This window comes from Camelina sativa, chromosome 13 (assembly GCF_030686135.1).
Source record: "Camelina sativa cultivar CO46 ecotype springtype chromosome 13, ASM3068613v1".
NCBI lineage: Eukaryota > Viridiplantae > Streptophyta > Magnoliopsida > Brassicales > Brassicaceae > Camelina > Camelina sativa.
The window spans coordinates 6,429,095-6,451,985 of record NC_141892.1 but is presented as its reverse complement, the minus strand read 5'-3'; the positions used below and the strand labels follow the sequence as shown (position 1 = coordinate 6,451,985).

Genomic DNA, 22,891 nt, shown 5'->3' with positions numbered 1-22,891 from the left:
TAATAATTATTTTTTATTAAGTTTATATATGTTAATTATGATATTTAAATAAATGTCAATCGAAGTTTTTCTTACGTTAAGAATCAAAGCTCACAGATTTTAGAAAACAAAATGGGAATCAAGTTGTTGTTTTCTTTGTTTGCGAATGCTTCAGATATTTTCAAAACACAACAGAATGTGTGGTTAAATGTATGATAGTTTCTATTTCCATATTGATTAATGTTATTTTTTAGTTGGAATGGAAAATGTAAAATATTTAGGAAACAAAATCTTGAGTAATGTTAGTTATAGAAATTTTTTAGGGGTTAATGTTGTAAATAACTTTTTAAATAAACAAAACTAAAAGGGCATAACACAAAATGTACTTCAAAAATGTTAATATAGATACATTATCAATATATACATTGAGACATTTATGAAATAAATCCTGAAGTTGGAACTTATTTACAATCATGCCATTAACATTAATTTTACAATCATTTTTTATTTTAAATACTATCAAATTTGGAATCTAACTTAAGAAGATTTTCTCCTATTCAAATTTCCAAAAGTATCGGACCAACACCCATTAACATTAAATATTTTATATTTAATTAATTCATTCTCTAAAAAAACTGTTGATAATAACTTATTTTCATGTGTTTGAAAGTCAAGTGATTAAACTGTTGATAATAACTTTAATTTTTTATAAAATTTGGGGCCTGAACTGACACAAATGGTTTAAAAAAAAATTACTTCTCCAAATTAGTATAACTTAGGAAGAGAGTTTACCTTCTCCAAATCAGCATAACTAATTAGTAAGAGAGATTTTATTAACAAAAATAGTTCCGTGGGGCCCGAACTGTCACAAATTGTTATAAAAAATGTATATATGGATAAACCATTGCATATAGACAATGGAAATTATAGACCACTACATGTAGACAATGAAAATAATGTATTGATGTAAAACTATCGTAGATTAAAAGATACAAAATATATTATATACATATATAGTTAATATAATAAAGAAATTTTATTTTGCATTTCTAAACAAAAAATATAGTCCCGCGGTAGACCGTGTATTTCGATTAACTGTGTATTTCTAAACAAAGAAATTTTAACAAAATAAACGAGATACACTATTTATGAAGTGAGACTAACTGTGTATTTCGATTTTGGGGTATTTTTATCATCATATAATGGGATCATATAAACCTCCTATATATACACTAGTTACTGCAGAACAAATAAGGGAACAACAAACATAGATTTTTTACCTTATATGGAAAGTAGTCATTATTAAATAAAATGTTTCCTCAGCATTCTCAAGTTTAATATCACAAACCGGAGAACTTCGGTTATCCATAGGGAACATAAAATTAGCATCTCTCAAATTTAAACTGGTGATCATGGTTACACCAATATATACACATACAACAACTCCTTATATATATAAAGGTAAAATAATGACAAACACCAACCTCCAGCTACTTGGATGGCCTACAAGACCATTGATACTATTACTACTACATTGCCTTTAAAGGGGAAGTGTATTAACTTTAGAGAAGTAGAATCATTTCGGATGATATTTTCGGATTGGACCAAACTACCTATCTGCAACTATAAGACTGATCCTTCTCCATCTAGAAGATGGATTTGGTGAGTTTTGGTCGCGGTTTGATGATGATGCTTTCGTAGGGCTTAGTTTGTTCAACTTGGATGTAATCTCTTGTTTTAAGAACCTGCAAAAATTTGGCAAAACAATTAAGACAGATTCAAGATCAGAGCTTCTTTCTTGTTGTTTAGGGTTGTGTTCTGGACAACATACCAGGGTTTCGAAAAACATTCTCGATGCTTCTTTACGGGTTTTCCCAGCTAAAAGTTTGTCTGCCACAAGAACATTCTTCCCATTCTCAGCTTCTTTATCAAATAACGTCTGGAGATACTTTGCCACAGCCCTATAAGTAAAGAGAGTCAGAATCATTCATAAATTCAAGCCCATCACGTGTTTCACATGATAGAAGCTAAAATCTGCAGAAGTTAACTGTACAGACCTAGTACGAGAAGACCATCCACTGTTTTCTAGAAGACAAGTTTGGTCACCATATTGTTCGTCATCGCCCTCATGATCTTCATCTACTTCATCATCATCCACGTTTAAAAAACCTGACGAGACAGAATGCAAGAGATTAATAGGCAGAACCACTGAAAAATCATGGGAATACCAGTATCTTGTATTAAAATCATGCTCAAGAGTTTAAGCTTGTTTAGTCTATAAACCAGGGTATGATGACCAGAGTTTTAATATCCCATTGATTAGACGGAGAGGATACAGACCATTTGCATAAATTATAATTGAAATTAAAAAAAATGCTTAGAACCTGTGTCATGTGGAACTTCCATGGTATCCATTTCCTACACCATAAGAATACAAGAGAGTCAGAGGCATGTCTTACTTGAATGATGATATGAAGCCACTAAGAAACTTACATCATTGTCTCCCATGAGACCATCACGAGAAGTAGGTTCTCCATCTAGTGCACTTTGCATATAAGCCTCCTCATTAGACATCTCATTATGTGGTTCAAAATTGTTATAAGACTCTATCTCTGGATTCACCCCATCATTAGTCGCTTCCACAATAGGTTCATTGCAATTTTCCAAAGCCATATTACTCAAATCACCAGCTTCTACGCATCCAGTTTCCGTAGAGCCAACTGTGTTATCGCATAGAGTCTGATCATCTATCCCAATCTCACAAGCTTCAACTGATGCATCCGTTTTCTTATCTTCATGTGGAACTTCATCTTCAATTTTCAAGTCCGTCTCATTGAAAATAGGGTTGCTATCTACATCTCCTTCAGCAATTTCAATAACCTCAGTGCAACTTTTTGCATTAAGATCCGCACAAACATCTTGCCCGCCTTCTCCATCATGGTTTTCATGGGATCCTTCGACCTCTAAATCCTCTACACGGTCGCGTTTTTCCTCAGATGGCATTTGAATGACGTCATCATTCACTACAAGATTTAATTCATCAGCAGCTCCATTGCCGTCCTTCAAAACTTCCAAGTCAGATATTTTTTCAGCAAGCTCATTATCATCCTTCATCTCTTCCTGTTGGTTTATGATTTGCTCCTCCTGTGGGTGAGTATCAGCCTTACCAGGTTGGTCCTCGGAATCATTTGGGTGAGCTTGAGGAGCAGAGCTTTCTTCCCTTTTATTTTCTTCCACGGCCGTAACAGAACATTCATTATCTTCCACCACTCCAACAGAAGTATGACGGTCCTCATTCTCAATTATCATGATTCCTCTTAGATCATACGGCTCATTGTGCAGAGATACTAATTCCACTGACATACCTAAAAATCATTGAAACATAGTATCTGTGTAACTGCAGTTAACAAGAACCATTGACAACATTTTAGCGTCATGACCTTACCAGTGAATATTGGCTCCTTCAAGAGTCCATCCTCCAAAGCCTGCCTTTGAAGCATTACGATTTCAGGAATGGTGCAAGGTGCCTTCTTTCGCACACGGCGTATATCTTCAGTGTTTGTCAGTTGTTGACGTATGATGCTACATAGAAAAGTAGGCAACATCAGAAGAAAACAAATATAAACTGAGATAAAGGTAAAGAAAAATATTTCGATCCTTGTCCTAGGTAAACCAAGAACTTCTATGAAAGGTGCACTTGGAGCAATGAAATAAAACAAGGTATAAGAAAATCAGATATAGATAAACATACTCGCCATGCAAGACCATAGGGTCATCCATTAGAACCTTCCTCTTTGTGGTAGTAGAGCGGAGAGCAGATCGTAACCGTTTTGTAGATACTGCTTCAAGCACAGGAGTAGGCCTCATTTTCAGAAAGGATGATTTTCCAACTGGAAAAAAAAAAGTAATTGATCCATAAAGCTAGCTCAAAGAGCAATAAAATGGATAAAAAGAACAGGCAATGGAACCAAAATAAACTGATACCTAAGATAGAAGACAACAAATCATCGTCATCAGGGACAGAATCTGCAGTTCTCTTTGACTGAATCAGTCCAACTGACTCAACAGAGTTCAAACTTTCTGCAGTTAGTGTGCTCTCAGTAAAAGTGCGTTTCTTCCCAGTAATGTTATTATTTCCCGCATCATCATTACATGTGCCAGGATCTTCTTTATCTGGCGTAGATTCAACCATGAAATCATTTCCATCCCCCTGTCTGTTAGGTGCAGCTAATACCTTCTCAGGTGCAGGCAAATCAGAATCAGTAAATCCCGTCAAACTTCCTAACTGTTCATCAGTTGCATTCGCATTATTCAGCTGCTCATCTGGTGGCAAATCTCCTTGTAAACTAGAATCTGTTTCCTGATTTACCTCAGTGACAATGGCAAAATGATCTGGCAGAAACAATAAAAATTATAAGAATAAGGCAGGCACTAAGACGTCGCATTAGGTTTGCAATATAGTGGCCAACAAACCTCGGTTCTCTTCTGCAGGGGACTCAAGTAGATGAACAGCATTGGACGTATCAGTTACAACATCATTATCATTGGTTGCTGCCTCAGTCATTACTTGATCAGGAGCCTCCATCTCGGTGGTGATGTGAGAACAGCATGGAGATGTAACATGTACATGCTCTGCCCTTTCCTCCTCTGGCTCATTTTGTGTGTTGACATTTTCATCTATCTGTGACTTCTCTACCTCCACAGGGGTAACTGCTGATTCTGGGGCATTATCTTCAGCAGACAGGTCTTCCCCACGTTTATGCATCTCATTAGCATCCAGCTCCCCAGAGGCCTTCCTACCTTCTTCTGCATTCAGATCCTCTACCTCCATGTGATCATCGCATGCCAGCTGCTCTCTGACACTAGACGAGTTTGGTACCTCAACTAATCCAGGAGTTTGAGGAGCTTGAGCATCTTCGATGAACTCATTATTCATAGCAAGATCTTCAATCTATCAGAAAGAGATATTCATATGAAACAACGATAATAATAACAACTCTTACCAGAAAACTAAACCAATAAGTCTGTGGAAATAAAAACTAGAAATTTGGAGTTTTTCAATTGCAAAGTACATTCAGCCACAGGAAAATATATTGAAGTAAGCACTATGAGTCAGGTGACAATTCTTCAGCAAACTATATGTATGCCCCTCGAGAATTATGTCTCTGATGGTACGCACCTGCTCTTCATTGAAATCCCTGGGCATGGCTTCAGAAACTCCTTCCATCGCATCTTTTGTCCCGGGTGTTGCCGCATCCAGATAGGCATTGTGATCATTACTATCAACAAATATAGAATATATTCCATAAGAAAACTTTTAACTGGTAACTTGCACATCCAAATTATACACCAAAAGACCATATCTAAGAAGGATAAGACTCACAGAATTGCAGTTCTAATTCACTATCTACTTACAGAACAAACACAAAATCAAGGTATGGATGTCATGGAACTTAAAAAGCATGGTTACAGAGATTGAGAACACACATTCAAATACCAAAACGGAAGGAAATTTATCATTCAGTCAACTCGAGTTCTTCCCTCACGTGAACATTTAAAATTTATGATAACAATTCGTAGTGTATGTAAAAATAGAAAAGGTATGAACAGCTAAAGATCATATGGCTCATTGTGCAGAGATACTAATTGATTTGAGAGAAACCATAGGGAAGCAAAAATGCAATTAAGCAACGAAGAATAGAGCATAGACAATTAAAAGAAAAACTGACCCTGGAACTCCCTCATCGTCGGATCCAACAACATCCTTATCCTGGAATACTGCCTGCACAACAATAGAGTTATATAAAAGATCACATCCAAAATTAGATTATAGGAGAGACGCTCTGAATTTAAATATGCAAAGCTTAACTAGGAAAAGAAAACATCAAAATCATCCTGAACCTACAACATGACTGCAACCTGACACTTCAGATTACAAGCTTTTCACGGTTCATGACTCCACAGCTGGATGCCAATCAGAGCTTCCAGCTGCTGCATCTACCCAAACCATCCTAGGAGAGAGAAAGAACCCAAAATCTAGAAGCAAATGAAATCTACAGATAACATCTTTATATTCATCTTTCTATAGAGTTGTCCTATTTCTTGTTCCAAAATGACTTGAACAAAGAAGAAATTTTCTGTTTTATAAACACGAAAGTACCTCGTCAAGATCCAAAGCAGCTTGAGAAGTATCGCCATCACCAAATCGCTCTGGAAAAGGAATAAAAATGAGTTTGCTTATTAAGGCACAACTATCTACAAACTAAAGGAAGTAGCAAGAAACAACCACTGACCATCTAATCCAAATTGTGACGTTGAGTATACAACACCATCCATGGTATCCTGAAGGGTGATCTGCTCTCTTGTACTAACATGATGATCAACGTAATTACTGCTAGACAGGGAAACGAGTAACAACTAAATAAAACTTCTGAAAAATAATTATGCATTATGGCTTAAGAGTAGAATACGAGTGTGAACGTTAAAACATCAAGAAACCAACCCCTGAAAGATCTCATTGTCTGGAAGCTCAAAGTCATCAAGATCAAATGTCTCAGGCAACGTAATCGAGTGATATGGCGCTGTGGATTCTTCTGGGGGTAGGTCAACTGCAGCAGAGCGAAAAGCTTGCTTTACCTTAAGCAACGCCTCACTGCAATCATCGAAGAGGTAATTCACCTTTCTTGAATATATACGCACAACACCAAGCAGAAGATGACTAGACAATCGCAACGCAATTGGAGCTTCCGGAAAGAGAATTGAATCTGCTCAGAAAAGAATTTAGTTATATTAGGAAATATTTAAATAGAAACAAAAACAATTTGTTGCAACAAACTAGAACTAGTGATTCAGTACTTCAATATCGACACAGTAGACCATGAGAATATAACAACTCTCATGACCACTAGAGAAACAAAAGTATAAACTGAGAAAACCTTAAAAGGAATAAAATTTAGCTTCAGCTAAAACCCTAATCTGGTCTAAATTACTGGGGAGAACTGAATCAGAGACTGAACATGAAAAGCAAAAGCAGCTAAAATACTCACCAACGGAGACTCCGATATCAGTATCAGCCACCTGATTCTTTCGAAGCTTCCTCTCCAAATGGGCCGCAATCCATATTGTCCCAAGTGGTCCTTTCTTAGCTAATATAAACTGCGAGTAAAACATTCCTCGTCCTCTAGACCCAAACCAAAAAAAACCCTAAAAATTTCAACGAAGAAAAAGAAAAAGGAACCAACTTTGTTAGAATTTCACCGTAAGAAATTGAGCTTCAAATACTGATCAGACAGCTAAACCCCTTTCCAATTCAGTAACATACGAACCAAAATCTTCAAACCCAAAGATAAAAGTCAAAAAGTTTCCAAATTCCGACAACAGAATCCAAATTTAGCTCAAAACCGACAACAAAGTCTCGCAATTGCCACTGAGCAAAGACCCTAGACTACTTGGCGAGCTTCGTAAGTAGAATTGAGACCAAAAGGTAGATCAATTACCGAAGAATTCACCAAACACGAACAAACAGCTCGATTTGAACAGAGTCCTGGCTGAAACCCTAATTCGAAAAAAACACCCAAATTGGGGAAAAGCAGAATCTTTAAGACAAAAACTCTTTTTTCTTCTTGAAGATCAGACACAACAGCGAACTACGCCTCAGGAAACGTGAGAAAACAGTTAAAAAAAATTTTGTTGAATTTGCAAAATGCAAAGAGGAAAAATAAAAAAGTTTCGAAATTTGGATCTTTGGTTCGATTATAATTTTTTTTTTTTGATTAAGTGAGGGATTTGGTGCGGCAAAGGAACACATGTTTCGTGACATACGTCGTGTTCCTATTGGCTAAATAATGAGCGGGTCCCGCATAGCTTTAGATTTAGATCATTTTTTTCCAACACTTTTGTTGTTTTTGTCAACTTGTCCTAAACAGTATTTTTCTAACTTCATTCAATAATCATCAAATTTAGTTGAAATTTATTTCCATTTTTTCAAAACATTTCAACTCGGCGGCTTCTTTTGCCTCATTGCGGGAAATCTGAAAAGCACCAAAAAATTCGACCTTTTTTCATGAAAAAAAACACAAAATTTCTTTTATTAGAGATCTGACTCATACAACATTCTGCTGTATAATTTATGAGATTTAGGCCCCAAGTATAATACTGGACATTAAGGTAAGTTTCGTGATAAATTACTTAATCTAACACTTCGGCAAATATGATTAATATTTCTTTCCAAGTATCACGATCCACAAAAAAACCATGATTTTAAATCCTGATTTTTAAAAATTTCTTTAGTAGTAAAGATTTTAAGTCAATGAGAGCAAGCGCAGTCTTATTCGTTGATTCTACTACTACAGGTAAAATAATTCTACTAGTAGATTAAAAACGATTCTCTGGTTTTTTTGCCTTTGTCTGATTCGATGCGTCCTGTGCCTACTGATTTACTTGTCATCTAAATCTTCCAGGCTTTTTCAGATCATTGTGCTTTTTTGTTTTTACTCAGCTTCGAGATCAGCTGCAAACTGATCTAACCGCTCGGCTTCCAAATCAAAATCCCTAACTGTAGCGTGGTTCACTGATCCATCATCGAGGCTCGCATGTATCTGTCTCTTTGCATACCTGCATTCATACAGAAACAGAACTACATGTAAGCAACGAATCAGACCCAAGACCGAACCTTTAATGGCACTTAGGCGGAAATGATTCAGGAGAGTTTGTACCATCGACCCTGCATTGCTTCTATACATTTCTGTGCATCTACCCGATCCTTGAATCTTATTAGAACAACACCCTGTGGATGATGCTCACATACCTGTAAAAGAAGAGATTTAGATTGATACTCCAATAATAATCTCAACGTTCAACAAAGCTAAATATGCAGCACAACCACAAGCTTAAGAGATCAAGTGACACATCATTTTACCTTCACTGAGTCAAACGGTCCATGCTTCAAACTCTCCTCTTTCACGTCTTCCTCCAACTCAGTAACCAGACCCTCATCAGCCTGCAAACAGAGTAAATGTGCAACCTATCAGCTACTCTTAAAAAACGTTAACATTCCCATACTAACTATTGGACAAGACCTTACCCTCAACTCAGCTGGACTGAACATGAAGCGCAGAACAACCGTTGCTGGTATTGAGACCTTAGCATCATCTGTACCACCTACGTTCAGATATCACAAGTTATCAGAAAGATGAAAAAAGAAAGATTTCTCTGTAGCCCCTATATCGGGTTAATAAACTTTTTTCTTGATAAGTCATTGAAAGGTTTCCTTCCAAAATTGATTAGGTTTAAGGTTATTATAGTCTTGTACTGGTTAAGTGTAGAGAATTCCACAAAGAATCTGGTAAAGCATAGAGACATCTTTCCCTACTAAAAGTAATTATAACTTTAACAATAAAATTTCCTATGGTCGTACGGAAATGAATCTCTAGCATCTCCTTGCATCTTTCTCTATTATGTGTCTTTCTAGAGATAAAGGTAAGTTTCTAGTACACAAAAGCGAAAACTTACCCCATCCAAGCAACTTTTGCTCCACCTTTTTAAGCTTCTTTTTCTTCTTGTTGTCGGTTTGCTTAGTTATAAATCTCTCCCCTGAGTGAAAAAAAAAAGAAAAAGAAAAAAGTAAACGCTATTGAGAACCATAAGCAAAATATTATCCAAACCAAAGCCAAGGATGGGATGTTCTACATAACCCGTAAAGGAGTAAGATGTTATAGAACAAATGTGCAACAGTATTCACCTTTCTGCTCAAACTTGGCTCGAGAAACTGACATGAGGAGCTTGTCAGCAGGACGTAACGGAGCCCCATCTAAGATTTTAATTGCAAGATCCACTGATGGCTCCTAACAAAAACAAAAAACAAATACACATGAAGAGAAAACATAGACATCATTTAAGAATTATAATCTTATATGTACATCCCATGACGGAAAATTTCCAAGTATTTTCAGTACCTTCATATAGGTAATAAGAGCATCGCCTTTTAATTTTCCTGTCCCCTTGTCACTGTAAAGCTTTATCCGAGGCTTACTAGTGTCATCCTGCAATGTTTATCAGATCCACATTGTTAGAAGAAACTTACACAAATTTCAAAAAACAAAGAAGGAATCACAAGATAGTGAGATTTACCTCCTTAATTATGCCGCATTTAGAAAAAACTTCAGCTACCTGTAATTAAAATCCCTACTATCAGTCTATATTAAATCTTAAGATATTCATAATGGTAGAAAAAGTATGACCACAACTTACTTCCTCGAGGGTGACATCATCGGGCAACCCAGTAACATAAATATGTGGGTTGACTTTTAGTTCAAACCACGAATCTGGAGGCTTGTTTGGTTCCTGAAAATGAATTTGACACTTAGAAACGCTTGCGAAAATTTTCATGAGGAAATGCAACACTATTTTCTTTGATACATACAATACAAACAACCATTATTACTAAACACAAAAACGATGGTAAAAGCAGTCTGCTAGTCCTAATATAAGTATGATGTCTAGGAATAATTTGGTCTTTCTTTCCCCTTTACGATGTGCATATCGGTGAAAAGGTAGTTTAACAATTCAGCAGCTAAAGAAAATTCATTACTCTTCAATCAAAAAAGCCAGTACTTAAGGTATATCCAAGTGAGAACAAACATGATTTGGCCAAAAAAACGTGAAGTAACATGCATGACCTCAAGAGAGAGAACAAAACGTGAAGTAACATGCATAACCTCAAGAAAGAGAAATGATGATTTACTAAACCGAAATGAAGACAAAAGACAAGAACAAAAACCTTCTTTTCAGTTTCTGGCTCTGGTAGCTTTCTCTTGCCGTTACTGTTTATTTCAGCAGTTTCATCAGAGCCATCTTCTTCTGTCTTACCAGCCGCCACGTCATCCTCAGAGTCATCCTTCTTAGATAATAAACTGAGTAGGCTTATTAGGTTTCCTGATATTCAATCTTTACAAATGCAAATAAAAATATGGGAGACAATCATAATAAGGTAAGGCCATGAGCCAGCAAGCAAGATGACAAATGTAAATGATTCCACTCATGACTTAGAAGTCCAGGTAGATAATCTGAATTCACCTGAACTCCCACTAAAATAGTAGAAACAAGGAAAGAATGATTGATTCGGTTGAGAAAATAAAGCCTTACCTGAGGAACCCATACTCTACGAGCTTTGTCCCATTTATATATCGTTCCATCATCATCTGTGAACTCATCTTCGCCCTCTGGTGGTGAAGAAGCGCTTTCATGATCATCTTCAACAAGCTCAGTACCAGAGACAGAACCATTTTTCAACCTTTCAGCCTCCGCTTCTGCTTCTTTAATCTCTCTCTGCCATTTCTCAAATTCATCCTCGGTACTAGTAAAGGCTGCAGAAACAACATACTGTGGTAAGCGTCATCCTCACCTTGCAAATTATAACATCAAAAAAAAAACATTTTCTGTCTAAATAACTGACCAGAAGTGTCTTGCTTCTTTTGCTTGGTTCCAGCATTAGATCCATTTATCAACCCAGATGCACCTAGTTAGATAGGAGATAGTAAGTGCCATTGATCTAGGAAACAAATCTACACTAGAAGAAAATATCAAGAATCCAATTATCTAGCAGTAGTGAAAAGGATCCTACCTAGAGCTGCATAGCCAACCTCAGCTCCAGAAATCCTTGAGATTAACTCGGGGATGGAAGAAAGTGGTTGCCATTCACTTCTTCCGTCAGCCCAAACGAGGGTAGTTGCTAATAGGTAACCGTTCCTGAAATGGTCTGTCCAGTCAAAACAAAAAAGTAAAGTACAGCGCTTAATAGCCGGTTACAGAAAGAGACACAGGTTGGACAACAATCTTGAAACCAAGCTTATCAATTACTTGTTGAGTCGAAATTTGAGAAAAAAAAATCTCATATTTGATTTTATAGTACATACTAGTAATGTCAACATAGCTAGACATCTAGTACAATGATAAGAAAACACCTATAGATCCAATTTGTCTCTAACCCAGCTCTTCGTTTCACATAATCATTTACGGACGGCCTAGATGTCATATAAACCTTAGTACAACAAGGAATCTATTAACATGAAAGACTTACCACATAGCTCAGAGAAGGTATATGGACCCAGGTTCTCCTGGTTTTCACCAAGAATGTACCAACCAACATCAGTAGCTGCAGGTGTAAGCCCATCAACAACTCCTGCCCCTAGAATTAAGAAAACACAGGTTATCAAGATGAGTACACCATAGCCCTAACAAGAGAAGATTGTTTAGATGTAGCTAGCTATTGCCACAAAACTAAAGGCATAGACTGACTTGACCATTACACATGTTACAAACAATTCCTTAATAAATCCCCCAGATACCCACCACACTGAGAAAAATCTCATACCACACATTGAGATCATCTATGCCATAATAGAGAACACATTACATCTCCAATGATTATTTAAACCGAGTTATTCACAGTGAAACACCAAAACAAAGATGAGAAAGACATCCTTGTTCATGTGACTAGTCTTTAAACTCATAACCTGGATTACACGACCTATGTGTAACTTGTTTGATTGACCTATGTGATACCCATTATCTAGAACATATGTTTTTTCTCAGCTCCTTATACCCTTGACCAAAAAAAATTCCAAAATTATTCTGAGTTAAACGAACACAAATCTCCCAAATTTTCATCTCTGATCAAATCTCCTCAAAACCCTTGGAACTCTCTCTCTCTCTCTCTCTCTCTCTCTCTCTCTCTCTCTCTCTCTCTCTCTCTCTCTCTCTCTCTCTCTCTCTCTCACACACACACAATAAACAAATTCGAAACCCGCTACTTAAAAAAAACACAGGCGTCGGGGTAAAACCAGAGAAGAAACTAAGTATGAATAAGCGAAAGAAGAGGGTTTCTTTCACCTGTCGATGATGGTGGAAGCTGTAGATTACCAGAATCGGACATTTTTCCCTCGTTAACCTCGGAAGATCACGAATAATACTGTTAACGAACAAACCAAAAACAAAAAGAGTGACGCTTTCGAGAGACGACGAAAAAAACTCCCAACAAAAGCGAAAGCAGGAGGACGAAACTATGAAGACGGTAGAAGACCGACCTTGTTTGGATGCAGAGATAAAATCTCATCCTTATCTCGGATAAACATAAACCAATACACGGCCCATTAGGCCCATCTTATTATTTATTATTATTATCTTTTGACACATCATTGGGCCCACCTTCTTTATTAAAAATCAAACTAGCCGTTACACCAAAACAGCCGTTTCAGTCTTCCAGATCCGACAACGGTCATATTTAGAAACTACTTGTACATAAGCAAACTCGTTCTCAAATCCACAATTCACACTCTTCATCTTCTTTATATCATCGGAAAAAACGAAACCCATTTCTCAAAATCTAAACTTTCCAAAAACCCAAACCGGAAAAGTCTCAAAAAAAACCAAATCATGGGTTTGATTTCTTCTTCATTACCAGTAGAAGAATCTCATTACCATACTCACAAGATCTTCCTTTTCTCAAACTACATCCTTCTCGGCGCCGCTTCAAGCTGCATCTTCCTCACACTCTCTCTCCGTCTAATCCCTTCGGTCTGCGGATTCCTACTCATCCTCCTCCACGCTGTAACAATCGCCGCCGCTGTCTCAGGCTGCGCCGCCGCTTCTTGCGGGAGAAACAGGTGGTACGCTGCTCACATGGTGGCAACTGTGCTCACAGCTATATTCCAAGGCTCTGTCTCTGTTCTCATCTTCACCAACACGTCAATGCTCCTCGGGAGTCTCAAGTCTTATGTCCGTGAGGAAGATGCTGCTGTGATCTTGAAACTCGGTGGTGGGCTTTGTATTGTCATCTTTTGTCTTGACTGGATCGTTCTTGTTTGTGCTTTCTTCTTGAAGTACTATGCTTATGTCGATGGTGGTAGTGATGGTATTGCGATGAAGAGAACTGGTAAGGTTCAGAGTGAGGAGAATCCTAAAGATTGGCCATGGCCGTTCCAAGTTTGAAGACTAGTGTCTTTTTTGTGGTATGAAATGTTGAGTTAGATCAATATCAAATGTTGGTTTTTGATCTGTTTCGGTGGGTGTGATTTGTTCATTTGTTTTTTTTTGTTTGAGTGTTTGATGTAATTCGTCAATGATCTATCACATAAATATATAAGCCTTTTCCTATGATTTTCACTTGTGTTTCCTATGAAAAATCGCATCATCCTTAATCTGATAACCCCAAAGGAAACACAGTTGAAAGTAGAAAGAACCAAACAAACACACAAGTTTTTATTTTAAAATCTTATTTGGTTTGAGAGAAAGCATTAGAGAATTTGGATACAATACTAACAAGATGGATTTAGTGTAACAAAATAGAGAAGAAGAAACAAATAAATAAAATTGTCAACATAAAGCAAATTCTTTGGATGCATTTAACTTATCCAAACAAAGCACAGCCTCCTAACACATACTTTATCTACACACATTCCAACATAACATTCTTCTGGCCTCTTCATCATGGTGTTGGTGAAGGTCTTTATAGCTTTCTTGGTTGCTTGGGATTATAAAATGGAAGAAATTGGATAACATTACTTCTTTTATTTAAGCCCTGATCTCTCGACCAAATATCCAACTGATTGGTATGTTTTTTGCAGCTTCTTTGGTTCTCCCTTGAGCCCTCTCTTCAAGTTTGCGGATCCTAGCAGGTAATCCACAGAGGTAGTCCTGTTCAAAGCAATTAAAGAACCCCCAAAAGTCAGAGTAGGTTGTACAGAACTCAGAAATGGTTACATGGTTCTAATATTGTTACCTGGGCCTTGTGTCCTTCACTAGAAAGGTCTGACAACTTCTGCACATTCCACCTTTGCACAAGAAATTCCAGTATATCAGCATAGTCCCTGGCAGTGTAGACACCAAGCCTCTGTGCCACGGAAGAGAAGTGGTCAAATAGGTTATCATCACGACCATCGTACATCAAATGAGCAGGCATCGAGATCTTTTTCTTCATCATGTCAGCAAATCCCACGATTGTGGTGTCAGGATCGATTTCGAAGAGCTTTTCTACAATCTTGGTGTAGGCTGTTTCATGACGCCTCTCATCAGCAGCAATGGTGCCACAAATCTTCCCAAGTTTCAAGTCTCCAAGATTCTTTGCCAGTCTGGCTGTGTTTCCATGTGAGATGAATGTAGCTCTTTCTTGAAAAGACGTGTAGATGAAGCCCAGGTAAGGATTGTTTTCAGTTTTTGGATCCTTCAAAACAAAACAAAACACAATCAATACAACGAATAACAGAGAATTGCGGGTTCAGGCTTATATTATTATAGGAACGTACCATTCCAGAACCAATGAGGTATTGAATTGTCTTTTCAATCTGCCTCATGTCTACTCGTCCAGACAGATAAAGATACTTGTTAAGAAGATCACCATGTCTATTCTCTTCAGCAGTCCATGCCCTCGTCCATACTGCCCAAGGAGAAGGACTTGCTCCCGTCTCATCTCTAACCCCGTCCAATGTATTAATCATGGTCTGATAAGTCGGAAGTGCTTCCTCTGTGATCATATCACCAACAAGCACAACAAAGTAGTCATCAGAAAGCTCCTTACACCTTTCTCTTAGCTCCTTCACTTGGTCATAGAATCCTTCTGACTCAGCTTCAGGGAGGAAATCAGTAGGCTGCCATGATTTCTCAACAGGTTTTAGGTAAGCCAACAAGTTCTCTTCAGCCCATCCTTCTAAGGACTTGAAGATCTCCAGCTTTTGTGGTGGCATTGAATATTTCACTTGACGATGCACCTCTCTTGGGGGAATATATGGTTTCCTTCCATTCGTATCCTGTCTGCAATTCCATTAAAAGAAGCTTCCAAAATGATTAGTAGAATATGAAACTTCAAAGACTAAAACTGTTATCACTAACTAAATCACCAGAATTAGATGATATGGTTTCGTGTTTTTCAGGTTTCTTTACGACAACAACTTGTTTACTTGCAAACAAGTTGTAGTCTTAAAGAAACCTCCAAAAAGGAAAAGATTCCAACCACGAGAAAAATCAGTTTCTTGAAAGAATAAGAAAAAGACAAGCTAATGCGTGGTTCAATGTTCATCATTAACAACGATGGAGGAGGAAATTGCAGTACTAGACAAAGCATGCTCTAAATAAAAATTCTTCTGACCAAAACAGTATCACCAACATAACAAGCAACACAAAGAAAAAAATTCAGACCTAACTTGACCAACTACAGTACCAAAAAAAAAAAAAAACAACAACACAGACATGGATGTATGCATATGCAAAACATAGAAGAAACTCCAACAACCAAATGCAAAAACAATATTAAAAAGTTTTTTTTTTTTTTTTGCGGAATGTGACTTTATTTTTGAAGGTCTTATTCTTATACACTAGCAATAAATTAAGAAAGGATTGATGAGAACATTGTCCTGATAGGCCAACAACCAAATTAAATAATTCTTCTATTCAAAAAAAAAAAAATAGGGAACAATCCATGCATGCATATGGAGAATAGTGTCAACTATTTGGAAGAATTACAAATGTAATGACACTAGTGATTAATCTTGTTTTTGTAAGAGAATGACAAAAGATTTCTTTGTGAACATTGTCTACATATTCAGCAGAAAGCAAAGATATTGATCATTTGAAAGAACTACATAACAAGTGTTTTTTCTTGTTCATAGATACGTGGGAACAGAGCACACCAAGCGTATATATATGTTTACCATAAGCAATCACAAAACGAAATAATTCTACATTTTGATTACAAATTTTGCAGAAGCAAAGAGCGTATGCAAAAAAAAAAATCCAATGTAGATCATGATTATAGCTGCACAAAACTTAACCCCCCCCCCCCCCTCCCCCCCCAGAAAGTTTTAAAAATATAGATCAGGGTAAAAAAAACAGTTGAAGGCAAAATTGAAATGATCGAGGCGAGAAACTCACGTGGAAACGGAACGGAGAGTGGAGGAAGCCATGAAAACTCTGGAAGATCTGGAGCCATGAGGATGATGATGAGAAGAACGATGATAAAATGATGAGGGTGAGGAAAAAGCGATCCGATCCATAGTCATAGCCATAGCCATTGTTTTAATTAGTGCCCCGTAGCCAAAACCAAACAAAATAAAAAAAAAAGAGATTGGAGAAACAAAACGAAATAAGAATTTTTCGATGATAACAGAGTGGTATGCTTAGGTTATTTAAGGTGGGAGAAACAAAGAAAGCAAAGGTGAAGAAACAAAACGATCAATTTCAGAAGAATGAAAAAAAACTGGAACGTGATTATTTCAGCAAGTGTACATTTATTGCAATATCTCTTATTTTTTTTAAATCACTGCCATTTTCTTCTTCACCTGTTTTTATCTATTTCTGTCCTTATTTGTTTACACAATAAATTCTAATAGGCCCATGGGCCGCCAATGCAGCTTTAGTCGTTGAAACGCGAAGTTGCTTGTCGTTGAAACGATATACTTGTTGTGTGATATCATCATGCTGTCGAAGCAAAAAATCATATTACGCGACAAAGATCTTTTATAGTATGACGGTAGAAAGAAACACAAAAAACATTGTCACTGATATGTCTTCATAACAATAAACGTGTCTTACGAGTTATGACCATGAGTTTCCGAGATGCTAATGTTTTGATCGGCTCGGGATGGATCGATGCATATAGTGATCGAGATATAATATTTTTGGACGCACAAGGGTTTAATTAGTCTCCTCCATTTTTTGCAAACAATGTGGGTTCGAAGATCGATGTAGCTAGATGGGTCATCTTGAAGGAGACTCTTACCAATCATTCTAAAAGTCAATAAAAAACTTCACGAGGAAGATATGATTGAATGTGCATTCATATACTGTAAGCCGTTCACCAAAACATGATACATCTGATTTCACATAAGTATATTACCATAACAATACTTACTTAGACGGGGAATATATATATATATATATATATATATATATATATATATATCTTAAAAATATCATCATTACAACACAAAAACACAAAAAAAAAAAAATACACAAACGATGTATTTGAAGTCACATTAATTAGTGAACAAAATATAAATTGTGAGATGTTCATATAAATATTAAAACTGGACACATAGTTTGGTTACTCAGATCCACAAGTCACAATTTGGATGACAAACATATATAGTTTATTTATTTATACTATTTTGTTTGGTTATTTTTTTCATTGTTTAACTATTTTAAAAATATCTCTCTCTATAGTTTCACATCTCTACCAAAAACCCAGCTAAACGAAACAGAAGGTTTTGACACAAGCTTGACCCTATCATTAGCTCTTTCCTCTAACCTCTTGATCCTCTGCGGCAAGGTGCACAGATAATCCTGTGCTCTCCTCCCTTCCCCCGATAACCCCAAACCCAAACTCTCCACCTTCCACCACCTCAACAGAAACTCAAGTATCCCAGCGTAATCCGCCGCCGTGTAAACTCCAATCCTCTGCGCCACGGCTGCGTAATGATCGAACAGATCGTTATCTCTTCCGTCGTGCATCAGATGAGCCGGCATCGTGATCCGTTTCTTCATCATACTCGCCAGCGCCTGAACCGATCCGTCGGGGTCTATCTCGAACAGCTTCTCCACGATCTTCGTGTACGCTGTCTCGTGTCGCTTCTCGTCGGCGGCGATCGTGCCGCAGATCTTCGCTAGGGTAATATCGCCGTAGGTTGTGGCTAGCCTCGCCGTGTTGCCGTGAGAGATGAACGTAGCTCGCTCTTGGAATGAAGTGTAGATGAATCCATTGTATGGATTGTTCTCAAACTTCGAATCCTACAAGCCGTTGACCAAAACAAAACAAACATTATGAATAATTAAACTAATAATTTATTAATATCATTAATCAATATTAGTACTAATTTTTGTTTTTTAAAACTTCTATAAAAAGTTTTGAAAACCTATACTAAACTTGTCACTGTAACTATTTTTTTTTTCTTTTCAAAATAACCCAAAAAAAGTCAAATATGACTTTAAAAATGAATACTTACCATACCAGAGCCAATTAGATATTGTATAGTCATCTCAACATGTCGCATATCAACACGACCAGTTAGATAAAGATACTTGTTGAGTAAATCACCGTGACGGTTTTCCTCAGCCGTCCAAGCTCTAATCCAAACCGCCCACGGCGATAAACTACCACCGGTTTCATCCTTAACGCCGTCAAGTGTGTTCAACGTCGTTTGATATGTTGGAAGTGCTTCCTCTGTGATCATATCTCCGACAAGAACAACAAAGTAATCGTCTGGTATATCTTTTGTTCGCTCTCTGATATCTTTCACTCGGTCGTAGAACTCTTCGTCGTTCTCCGGTGCCGGTAAAAAGTCTTGTGGTTGCCATGAATCTTTGACGGGTTTGAGATAAGGTAGTAGTTTGTGTTCTGCCCAACTCTCCATTGATTTGAAGATCTCGAGCTTCTCTTGTGGTATTGTGTGTGTTATTTGGTTATTCACTTCTTTGATAGGTCGAAACTGATTGCATGTTTCGTTTTTTTGCCTACAAACAGAAACAAATAAAATAAAATTAATATCAAACAGAAATGGGTCCTGTGTACTTTGAAAGAGATTTGCGATATCTCTTTTAGAGTACAAAACTATAAAAGCGTAAATAGTACACTTATAGTAAAACTTGATAAATATGACAATAAACTCGATAGGTATGTCAAAACAACTATTTTTGGAAAAGGAATTGTGGTTGTTACGTTGTCATTTAACAAGAAAGTTAAAGATTATTTTCTGGCAACATGGAACTCTGACATAAACTCCATTAGAGATATTCATGTATTTTAAACACACGTAATCACAAAATGTAAAATAAAAATAAGGTTTTAGACTGTAGTTGCAATTTTAAAATTATTTTATTGAATATAGAAAAATGTTGATGATATTGATTGGTCAATTAGTCCTATCGTTTTTAGTTGAAGGCGTTGTGTCACCATATCCAGATTGGAATTTTTGGACGTTGTTGATATATATATATATATATATATATAGGGATATTGATTTTAATATGTCAACTAAACGCCTGTACAATTTTTACCAGAAACAAACAAAAAACAACAACGTTTGTTCAATAATTTTGCATGGTGGGGTAAAATTGTGAAGAAAAACAAGCCAGCATATTAAAGTACAATGTACTTTGCCTGATAAAATTTTGAACCGTAATTAATTTATAATACAATCAAAATTATCTCTATATTGTTTGTCTTAAGGTCACCTAATTAATGTCATGATATCGTGTGAAGCAAATCACCAAATCATATGCATACACACATACACATGCACACCCACACACATAAAGCTGTATATGTATATATAAAGCATAGTGATTCTGCAATATGAAAAAAAAAAAGTTATCAGGTGGACCAAAAAAAAGTTGACATCATGATACGAATACGAATAATGGGATTAACGAAGAAGATACATGGAATCCAATGACTTTAAATACAGTATTATAGTCCCATTGGACATAGCAATAATTAATGCCCGCTCATATATGTATTGTATATACTAGTAAACATTAAGAACTCCGATCGTGAATAACAAAATCTTGAAATATATACAACAAAATAAAATGAAATACATCGTTGAACTCAGTGACTCGTGAGTAAAAAAAACTTTAAAGAAACTAGTGGAATGATTTTATTTAATTATTTATTTGTGTTCAGAAAACGACGGTATGATTTAGATCCCGTGTAAATCAATAACATGTTAAATAGAGACAGCTAAAACACAGAATGATTATGTTATATTTGTTCAAAAAAAAAAAAGATTATGTTGTATATGCTTAATAGCATATCTAACTTATGTTCATAAACGTCTATAAACAAACACAAAAACGAAAAAAAAAAAAAAAAAACTAGAAATCGAAGATCTAAAGAGAATATGGTACCTAGGAGGGTTCGTAGTGACACATGAAACTCGAAGACGACGAGAAGGATGAGAAGATTCACGGCGAGAAGAAGTAATCGCCGCCGGCTTATGCTTCATCGCCGGCGAGGTGAAAAGCAAAGCCATGGACATTCTCTCTCTCTCTCTCCGCAACAGATCTCTTCGATTCTTTCTCTCTCTCGCTCTCTCTCTCTCTCTCTCTCTCTCTCTCTTTGTGTACTTTGTTGTGCGGTTAGAAGAAGGAATATATATCTCTATATATATACACAAGAAGAGTTGACTAGAGTTGGAGTGTTTTGTCCTCTTATTGATTAGTTTCACACCTGTGATTAGTTATACTAAGCAACCATGGTCATCTGTTTACGTTTGAACTCTTATATATGGTATTCGTTTGTTTTTAAGTTATTTGGATGATTCATCAAACTTTAATTCGATGTATATATATATAACTCCCGTTGAAAAAGCCATTGTTTCCGTAAAGAATATATAAAATCGCCGTAGAAAATGAAATACTTAAACAGCAACATTTTTCTTGTTACCAAAAAGAAAAAACGTTTCTCAATAATTAGCACGCAAAAAACAAAAAAAACACTAATTATAATTTATAGAAACCTCTGAAATATGAAAAAAAAAAACAAATAAAACACTGCACGTAGTAATCATCTTTTGATATTCACGAGAAGTTCGTTTGTAATCTTCTTTCATTTTAATAAATAACGGGTGACCTTAGTCGGCCGGTCCCTTACCAAAAAAAAAAATCTTTTGATATTTACGAGCTAGAAGTAGTCGATAAAACATCATTGTCGCGCTTAATTAATTAATCGTGTTACGTAATTCTGGAATAGGAACCTTTCTAGGTGTACTCCAAATTTTTGTTGGTGTTACTTTTCTGAGATACTTTTCTTAAGAAAGAATATTATTTCTTAGAATGTCTCATATCTTAGAATATCTCATTTATTTATATGTGGAAATTGGAATTGTGGATTGTATATGATGCAATTTATGATTCTTACTAGTCAAAAATTTATGAGAGTTTTCGAAATAAATAAATAAAATGATGGTGAATACTCTTTTCTTTCTTTATCGGTCATTCGGTCTACTGTCGTATCGTTTCTATTGAAACAATATGTTCTCAAAGTTATAAATAGACCAAAAAAGAGAGACATAAACAAAAAGGAAAAAATCCGAAAAATACGCCATCTCATTTTTTTTTGCTGTTTAATTCCTTTAGTTATTAAATTTCTCAAAAATACATGATTTAATTTCCGTTGTCTTTAAAAATCTTCATTTTATTAATAATGATAGATACATACTTATGACATAACGATTATTAACTCTAATGACAGAAATGTTAACCAAGGTTAAACTACAACCTCACATGGTTAATTAGAGGGAACTAAAGACATTGTTACCCTCTTCTTCTTCTCCCAAATCGATTTCGACTTTTAGGACTCTAGAACCCTAAAAAAATCAGAAATTCAAATTTGGTTTGTGAGAATGGTGACCCAAAGGAGTCAATCAATTCTTGCAACGAACACACCACACAATCAACCAGAACCGCAACTACTCAGACGACGACTATCATCCCAATCAAAGGAATTTAGGATTTGAAGTTTGAGAAGAAAAATCGTTTTTAGGGTTCTAGAGTTCTAAAACTCGAAATCAATTTGGGGAAAGAAGAAGAGGGTAACAGTGTCTTTAGTTCCCTCTTATTAACCACGTGGGGTTGTAGTTTAACCATGGTTAATATTTCTGTCATTAAAGTTAAAAGTCGTTATGTCGTAAGTATGAATCTACCGTTATTAATAAAATGAAAGTTTTTAAAGACAACGGAAATTAAAACAGGTATTTTTTGAGAAATTTAATAACTAGAGGAATTAAACGACCAAAAAAAATTAGATAACATATTTTTCGGGTTTTTTCCCTAAACAAAAACAAAAAAATGGTTTTAACGTAAACAAAAATTTCGTAATTTTATGACAAGAAGTGTCGTATTGTTGTTAAATGAAAAACATAATAAG

The 22,891-nt window shown here is 36.1% G+C and overlaps 5 protein-coding genes across 6 annotated transcripts; 1 reads left to right on the top strand and 4 right to left on the bottom strand.

Moving 5' to 3' along the window:
• Positions 1-1,502: 1,502 nt before the first annotated feature.
• Positions 1,503-7,919, bottom strand: LOC104735653 (sister chromatid cohesion 1 protein 4). The gene is made up of 16 exons (XM_010455483.3): positions 7,476-7,919; positions 7,026-7,182; positions 6,482-6,743; positions 6,273-6,370; positions 6,140-6,189; positions 5,709-5,761; positions 5,159-5,258; positions 4,453-4,930; positions 3,964-4,371; positions 3,731-3,869; positions 3,425-3,561; positions 2,473-3,344; positions 2,364-2,397; positions 2,037-2,148; positions 1,811-1,940; positions 1,503-1,724 (listed from the first exon to the last, which is right to left on the bottom strand). Exons 2-16 carry the CDS (start codon positions 7,147-7,149, stop codon positions 1,626-1,628), a joined length of 3,096 nt encoding a protein of 1,031 aa, XP_010453785.2. The 5' UTR covers positions 7,150-7,182; positions 7,476-7,919; the 3' UTR covers positions 1,503-1,625.
• A 314-nt stretch (positions 7,920-8,233) lies between these two features.
• On the bottom strand, positions 8,234-13,117 carry LOC104735652 (splicing factor U2AF-associated protein 2). 2 transcript variants are annotated; one of them, XM_087482121.1, is made up of 15 exons: positions 12,868-13,117; positions 12,056-12,163; positions 11,600-11,734; positions 11,432-11,494; positions 10,997-11,342; positions 10,757-10,889; positions 10,228-10,320; positions 10,108-10,146; positions 9,933-10,019; positions 9,719-9,821; positions 9,490-9,570; positions 9,062-9,138; positions 8,897-8,977; positions 8,694-8,785; positions 8,234-8,592 (listed from the first exon to the last, which is right to left on the bottom strand). In XM_087482121.1, exons 1-15 carry the CDS (start codon positions 12,908-12,910, stop codon positions 8,469-8,471), a joined length of 1,605 nt encoding a protein of 534 aa, XP_087338247.1. In that variant the 5' UTR covers positions 12,911-13,117; the 3' UTR covers positions 8,234-8,468. The 2 variants fall into 2 exon arrangements, with proteins under 2 accessions (XP_087338247.1, XP_087338246.1); XM_087482120.1 differs by lacking the exons at positions 10,757-10,889; positions 10,997-11,342; positions 11,432-11,494; ... (1 more) ...; positions 12,056-12,163; positions 12,868-13,117 and adding an exon at positions 10,400-10,565.
• Positions 13,118-13,253: 136 nt separating this feature from the next.
• On the top strand, positions 13,254-14,133 carry LOC147929248 (uncharacterized). Its single transcript, XM_087481545.1, has one exon. The coding sequence runs from the start codon at positions 13,411-13,413 to the stop codon at positions 13,963-13,965; it is 555 nt and encodes a 184-aa protein (XP_087337671.1). The 5' UTR covers positions 13,254-13,410; the 3' UTR covers positions 13,966-14,133.
• Positions 14,134-14,232: 99 nt separating this feature from the next.
• On the bottom strand, positions 14,233-17,304 carry LOC104735649 (stearoyl-[acyl-carrier-protein] 9-desaturase 1, chloroplastic-like). The gene is made up of 4 exons (XM_087481544.1): positions 16,900-17,304; positions 15,279-15,783; positions 14,756-15,196; positions 14,233-14,670 (listed from the first exon to the last, which is right to left on the bottom strand). The coding sequence occupies exons 1-4, from the start codon at positions 17,037-17,039 to the stop codon at positions 14,548-14,550; spliced, it is 1,209 nt and encodes a 402-aa protein (XP_087337670.1). The 5' UTR covers positions 17,040-17,304; the 3' UTR covers positions 14,233-14,547.
• A 789-nt stretch (positions 17,305-18,093) lies between these two features.
• Positions 18,094-21,282, bottom strand: LOC104735648 (stearoyl-[acyl-carrier-protein] 9-desaturase 3, chloroplastic). The gene is made up of 3 exons (XM_010455478.3): positions 20,872-21,282; positions 18,969-19,476; positions 18,094-18,753 (listed from the first exon to the last, which is right to left on the bottom strand). Exons 1-3 carry the CDS (start codon positions 21,000-21,002, stop codon positions 18,184-18,186), a joined length of 1,209 nt encoding a protein of 402 aa, XP_010453780.1. The 5' UTR covers positions 21,003-21,282; the 3' UTR covers positions 18,094-18,183.
• Between the last annotated feature and the right edge of the window lie 1,609 nt (positions 21,283-22,891).

What these genes read in the sequence shown, in the direction of transcription:
- LOC104735652 (XM_087482121.1), bottom strand. Translation starts at nt 12,910, where the DNA reads ATGTCCGATTCTGGTAATCTACAGCTTCCACCATCATCGACAG. An exon ending in GCTTCCACCATCATCGACAG is followed by an intron (nt 12,164 to 12,867) that starts GTGAAAGAAACC and finishes TCTTAATTCTAG; the next exon opens with GGGCAGGAGTTGTTGATGGG. An exon ending in CTCTTATTACCTATATGAAG is followed by an intron (nt 9,822 to 9,932) that starts GTACTGAAAATA and finishes TGTTTTTGTTAG; the next exon opens with GAGCCATCAGTGGATCTTGC.
- LOC104735648 (XM_010455478.3), bottom strand. Translation starts at nt 21,002, where the DNA reads ATGTCCATGGCTTTGCTTTTCACCTCGCCGGCGATGAAGCATAAGCCG. An exon ending in GTCACTACGAACCCTCCTAG is followed by an intron (nt 19,477 to 20,871) that starts GTACCATATTCT and finishes TTCTGTTTGTAG; the next exon opens with GCAAAAAAACGAAACATGCA. An exon ending in ATCTAATTGGCTCTGGTATG is followed by an intron (nt 18,754 to 18,968) that starts GTAAGTATTCAT and finishes AACGGCTTGTAG; the next exon opens with GATTCGAAGTTTGAGAACAA.
- LOC104735653 (XM_010455483.3), bottom strand. Translation starts at nt 7,149, where the DNA reads ATGTTTTACTCGCAGTTTATATTAGCTAAGAAAGGACCACTTGGGACA. An exon ending in TGATATCGGAGTCTCCGTTG is followed by an intron (nt 6,744 to 7,025) that starts GTGAGTATTTTA and finishes TTTTCTGAGCAG; the next exon opens with ATTCAATTCTCTTTCCGGAA. An exon ending in GAATGTTTTTCGAAACCCTG is followed by an intron (nt 1,725 to 1,810) that starts GTATGTTGTCCA and finishes AAATTTTTGCAG; the next exon opens with GTTCTTAAAACAAGAGATTA.
- LOC147929248 (XM_087481545.1), top strand. Translation starts at nt 13,411, where the DNA reads ATGGGTTTGATTTCTTCTTCATTACCAGTAGAAGAATCTCATTACCAT.
- LOC104735649 (XM_087481544.1), bottom strand. Translation starts at nt 17,039, where the DNA reads ATGGCTATGGCTATGACTATGGATCGGATCGCTTTTTCCTCACCCTCA. An exon ending in ACCTCATTGGTTCTGGAATG is followed by an intron (nt 15,197 to 15,278) that starts GTACGTTCCTAT and finishes TTTGTTTTGAAG; the next exon opens with GATCCAAAAACTGAAAACAA. An exon ending in GTGAAGGACACAAGGCCCAG is followed by an intron (nt 14,671 to 14,755) that starts GTAACAATATTA and finishes TGCTTTGAACAG; the next exon opens with GACTACCTCTGTGGATTACC.